This window comes from Humulus lupulus, chromosome 2 (assembly GCF_963169125.1).
Source record: "Humulus lupulus chromosome 2, drHumLupu1.1, whole genome shotgun sequence".
NCBI lineage: Eukaryota > Viridiplantae > Streptophyta > Magnoliopsida > Rosales > Cannabaceae > Humulus > Humulus lupulus.
The window spans coordinates 19,080,551-19,086,688 of NC_084794.1; the positions used below are offsets into that span (position 1 = coordinate 19,080,551).

Sequence of the window (6,138 nt, forward strand, 5' to 3'; positions counted from 1 at the left end):
TCTGGGCTATATTCATTTTGGTTCACTTCTGTTTTTACTAACATTACATTCTGCACTCTACACATTTATTTAAATGTGCCATTGAATATGTTGTTCTAGTTTTGAGAAAGAGTTTCCTTTTAACTACTGACTTTGTTATTTGATCATGAGTATAACATTTACAACAAGAGATAATACCAATACAAACAATAAATTTAGTTCAAGTTTGATTTAAACATAATAACAAACAAATAAGATCATTCAATCTCTATAAGCATATAAGCCCATGAAGGATTAAACCTGATGCTCTACAGAAATGTCTTCTCTCTCTCTCTTTAACCTAAGGTAGAAATGTCTTCTCTCTTTAACCGAAGGAAAAGTACCTGCAACAATGCACAATATGAATTTTTTAGGGTGTAATCAATAAAATGATAACAAATAATAATAATAAAATAACAGAGAAGATATATAAGTTACTGCTTGTATGTTATGCCACCTTAAAAAAAATATGAGGAACAAGTTTGAGAGAATACAATAATGAGCAAAGGAGAGAGTTATTGTGCAAACATTAAAACAATTAATAGACAAACGAAACCAAATATCTTGAATGGAAATGAAAATTAGTTTCACTTTCTTATATTTAATATAACTTGTAAATACTATAGATAAGAAAATGAATTCAACACAAATCAACCAAAGACAACAAGTAGCTAACATTCTTTCAATACATATAAATACACAGATATAATAAACCCAACAACTATTTTTTTTAGGAAGACTAGTAGATGTTAGAATTGTAGAACACTCAACAAAAATGCATAAACATTAATATCCTAATATTTAAGCTACAATTAGAACAAGTTTTATCTTTCTTTCTTTCTCTACAAAAAGAAGAAATTAATTAAAATATCTAAAGAATATTCTATTGATTGTTTTTGCATATACAACAGTGACAAAAAAAAATTGTAATAGTATTGGGAGGGAGGGAATGAGCTTGTGAATATTCTTGTTCTTGATGTTGATGTAGTTTGTTAAGGATTAGTCCAGCAGAATAAATGATCATTTAAGCTTGTTAAGGCATAAAGGACAGTTACGAACTAGTATGAACAAAAAACGCCAAGTACAGAAACACTATACCAACTTCAACACCAGCAAAAACACTCTCCAGAAATTCAGAACCCGTGTAAATTGCTTTTATTGTACTCTTGTGGTCCTGAAATGATTGAAACAGAACTCATATAAACTGCTTTTATCATTAGGAAAAACTGATAAGATCTTCCTGCTTCAAACAATTGCTAACCCAGTAATTCAGAGAAAAAAACAGCAATAAAATCCAGACCAATCAACCCAGAATTCAATTCCAGCCAGAAAACAGTAAAGAGAGAGAAACAATTTAGTGCCCATCAAGTGTTCTTGTATCAAAGTTGGTAGATAACTTAAAGATGGAACTTTAAGTTTTCTGAATCCAATCATAGTTTTGATTTGTTTTCTTTAATTAGTACCATATAATTCACTCCAAGTAGAATGAAATAGCTCACTTTACCTTTATATTTGGATATTAAATAGAACTCATCATAGAGTATATGACAAAAATAGAGCAAACTCATATAAGAAAGTAGATAATATGCCAATATTGTTTTAGTTAGTTTACATACAAAGTATTGGCTTATAAATGTATAAATCAAAATCAAAAGAACAAAAAACAAGTAAAATATTTTTCAACAGCCCAGAAATTGTCTATTTGATAAAAAATAATTGAGAACAAATAAATAATCCCATCATTTCATCACGAGAGAAACCTCTAAGAAACCAACTCCACCAAAAATTGACTTAATTTCATTTCACCTACGAGAATCTCAGCTCAGTACATTATTAAAATTTCTTGAAAACCCAAATGCTGATATACATAAATTAGATTAATCAAAACATAGATATGGAAATTAAAGAGTAACATTAGATACCTGATAGAGATGAAATGCGGAGAACCAACGAAGAGAATTTAGGGGGTGAAGTTTTCTTTCTTTCTTTCCTTTCCGTTTTTCCTTTCCTTTTTTCCTGAGAATTCGGGGGGAAAAAAAAAAGAGTATGAAGAGCAAGCACTGTATTTGGGTTGAAGATCGACAAGTAAAAGAGGCCAATTTTTCTTCTTTTTTTGAGCAAAGCCAACTCAAAAGATGCTTGGGAGAAAAATCATTAGGGCACAATTGGAAAAAACTTGAAAAGGAAGTTGAAATTTGTCAGGGAGAGAATTGAAGACATGGAAATGAAGAGAGAGCAAAGCAATGAGATTTTGTCTAAATGCTTGGAGTCTCTTTCATCAGCAAATGTGAGCTTGGAAAGGATCATAAAAAATGTGGCTGTAGAAAAAACTGATGATGATGATGATGGCAAGTTCACTAAAGGCATAGAAAAGAGTGATTCAATGCGTTTGGAATTGGAATTGACTGAAGAGTTATTGGTAGTTACAAGACTTGCTTCTGAGGCTGAAGAGAAGGTGAATGAGTACAAAGAATTGAGGAAGAAGGAGAAGAGGGAGTTGGAGAATAGTGTGGTGAGTTTGACAGAGGAGAATAGAGATACCAACAGTTTGCTGAAAGCAGCCTTGTTGGAGAAGGAAGCTGTGGAGAAGAGGTTGAAGGTGAATAGCGAGCAGAAGAGAGTTGCCCTTTTGCATATTGCGGAGCGAGGTTTGCAGAGAGTTGGTTTTGGGTTTATGATGGGAAGTGGGAACACTGAGCAATCACTAGACAGTTTTTCAGGAACCAAGTCAGATAGCAGTGAGTGTGAAGAGGAGGTAGTAAGCCTGGTATGTATGTACTAAGATTACCTTACTTTAGTTGATTAAGAATGGCCAACACCAATTTCATTATTAGCCTGAAACTGGAACTAGATGATTGGCCTTTGAGAATCGGACAAATGTTAAAACTATCTAATTACTGTCATTTTGAAATTTTCTTATTAGGCATCAACTGTGGAGAGGATAATGAAGAATTTACGGCTTGAGATAACTAAGTTGAGGCGATCTTTGGAAGAATCCAGGTATACCCTTTACCATTCAATTACTAAAGAGAAAACTACAACATTTTTAAAAACAATTCTATCTGTTCACATCTTTCTATGCCCCTTGGAGTTTCTTTTTGGTGTTTTCTATTACTTAACATCAGCACTATGCCCAGGTCAGACACCGAGCGATTGCAGAGTCTTACAGAGAAACAAGCTCAAATTATTGAAGAAAACAAGTTATACATCAAGGAGTTAGAGGAAAGAGAGAGAATTTTTTTTAAAAATGAGTTTAATGTATACAATTAGAAGAAACAAAAATGCATGCACTTACTTGCTTGGTAGAGGTGTACTTCGGAGCTGGTTGACTAACTGAGAGAAAGTGATCGGACGGGAGAGGTACTGACTGAGAGAACCGAGAGAGACCCTTGGTCGGTGCTGACTGAGAGAACCGAGATGCGGGTGGGAGAGGCGTTGGGTTCGTCTGGGTTCCTCTGAGAGAGAGATTCACAGTGAGCGGGTGGGAGAGGCACTGGGTTCGTCTGGGTTCCTCTGAGAGAGAGATTCACAGTGAGTGGGTGGGAGAGGCAGGTTCGTCTGGGTTCCTCTGAGAGAGAGATGGATTATGCTATGGAGTGAAAATGGGAGAGACGGGTAACGTGGGAAGAGAGAGAGAGACGGGAATGAGGGAGGGGAAATGGGTTTTTCTTTGTCTTTTCCTTTTTCAATTAAGCAGCTTTGACAAAAAAAATAAAAAAAATTAAGCGCCAATGAAATAATATACTCCCGCCAATGAACAGTGCATGCTGTATAGATTATGTAACTTTTTAATAGCGTTTTTTTAATAATGTCCAAATGCAATGCTATTAATGAAGCTTTTTCTTGTAGTGAAGGACCTTTCTCGCCCTTAAACTTGTTTGGGTTGGTTTTTGGACCCAAAGGTTTCTCATTACCCTTTTTCCCTTTGTTTTTGGGATGTTTTGGTTGTGACACCGCATTTGCTTTGGAAGTCTCTCCATTAGACCCCTCCACAAGTTTATCTCTACATATCGATTCCTCTTCGATTTGAATATGATTTTGGATCTCCTCCAAAGAATAATCCTCATTTTTATGAAGGATTCTTTTCCTATAGCTCTTCCAAGTTGGTGGTAGTTTAGCCAATATAGCACCAACTTGAAAGGCCTCGGGAAGCTCAATCTTTAACACTTTCAATTTGTTAACAATTATTTGCAATTCATGAATTTGAGGAAGAATGAGTTTATCACCAAAAAATTTGAAATCGAAGTATTGAGATATCAAGAACTTTTTGGTACCTTCCTCTTCCGCCTTAAACTTTTTCTCAAGTGCATCCCATATCTCCTTGGCCAATTTGGTCTCGGTGTAGAGGTCATAGAGCCTATCGGAAAGGGTATTGAGGATATGACCCCTACAAAGGAGATTGTCCTCCTCCCTCTTCCTTCTCTTCTCCACCTCCTCGTGAGTGTCTTTGTCGGATGGCTCGGCTAGAGGTGCCAAGGATGACTCAAGGATGTAGGCTATCTTGAGTGTTGTCAAAAAGGAATTTCATCTTGTCTTTCCACCTAGTGAAATTGGATCCATCAAACCTATCCAACCTCTAGGTCTTGATTCATGATCTTGATGGTCTCACCTTACATTGAAACAAATAAGGATTAATCTTTTGAATGTTAGGAAAATATGTATTTGCCTCAATGGAAATAATAATAAATTACAACTCTATGCAATATATTACAAATAAATAATGATTGATTAAAAAGAGTTACAACTCTATAACTGAAAATTACAAATAAACAAAGAAGATGAAGAAGATGATGAAGGAGAAGAGAATAGTAAAATACAACTCTTAGCAAAATGTTACAAATAGCGTAAAGTGTTTGAAACAAAAGAAAAGAAAAGATTACAACTCTTGAACAAGAAATACAAGTAAATAGAGAAGAACAATATAAATATAAAAAGCAATAGAATGAAAGAAAGGAACAAAATACAAAAGATAAACAACTCTCACTCACACTACCAAAGTGAAGAGTGTTGGGGATCACCAACTTGAACAAGGTTTGAAACCTTTGTCCAAAAGCTTATTTCCCCCTAACTCAAGCACTAAGGGATCTCTCACAGATTATAGGAAATGCTTTCTGGAATTATCAAGCCTCAAGGTGTTTCTAGCCAAGTGCTCTAATGGATAGAAAATTTGTGTCTTACAAGTGAGCTTTAGGGTCCTATTTATAGAGTTTAGAGACACCCTTTGAATTTCAAATTCCACCAACTCCCATAGCTGTTACCAATGTTTAATTGGATTAATATGGAATTAAAACTGAGATTTGGGAGTTATTTGGGTTTTTTTAGCCGTTCAACAAAGATTGAAAAAACTGGAAAAAAAAATGTCAGTTTTTAGCCTGTGGCCGCAACCAGAGACATTAGTGGCCGCGACCACTAGCCTCTGTCCCACAGGCCACGGCCACCAACATTCAGTGGCCGCGACTACCGACCATTTTCAGCACTAAAAAATGTAATGTTTTTCCAAATGGTTCCAAACCCTCCCAAATGATTTTGTAACTCTCAAAACACATCATTGGGGTTAAAATCATATCTCTAACAGCCATATCACATATGACTTTATGAAATTCATCTCAATATTGTGTAACAACAAATTTACACAATAAAGGGTAATATTTGGAAGTTACAAATTTGTAACACCAAATATGTTACATTATTTGGATATATCTCATATATCTAAATATTGTAACTCTCTATTATATGTTACAATATGTGACACTTTGTCACATTTATTTAATCTAAAACATTATATTATAATATAATATAATATTACATTATATTATAAAATAATATAACATCAAATTTAATGCATCATCTTGCTACTTAAAATAAATTTATCAAGAGCTCCTTTTGTGATTGAACTAAACTTTCTATTCTTTTTTTCTTTTTTAGTTTCTCACATCCTGAAGCATATTTTCAATTAGACATATTTTTTCTGACTCTAAAACTATTACATAGAATAAGCAAACTAGCAAGCAAATCAAAATAATATAACAAGATAGAAATAACAAAACAACAATATAAAATATGATTTGAAAAATATTATAAACAAATGAGTAAGAATGATATAACCTGGAGGCTGGAGAT

The 6,138-nt window shown here is 34.1% G+C and overlaps 1 protein-coding gene across 1 annotated transcript; it reads left to right on the forward strand.

Moving 5' to 3' along the window:
• Positions 1-2,236: 2,236 nt before the first annotated feature.
• On the forward strand, positions 2,237-3,288 carry LOC133814001 (uncharacterized protein At3g49055-like). Its single transcript, XM_062247022.1, has 3 exons — positions 2,237-2,785; positions 2,942-3,018; positions 3,156-3,288. The coding sequence occupies exons 1-3, from the start codon at positions 2,237-2,239 to the stop codon at positions 3,286-3,288; spliced, it is 759 nt and encodes a 252-aa protein (XP_062103006.1).
• The last annotated feature ends 2,850 nt before the right edge of the window (positions 3,289-6,138 follow it).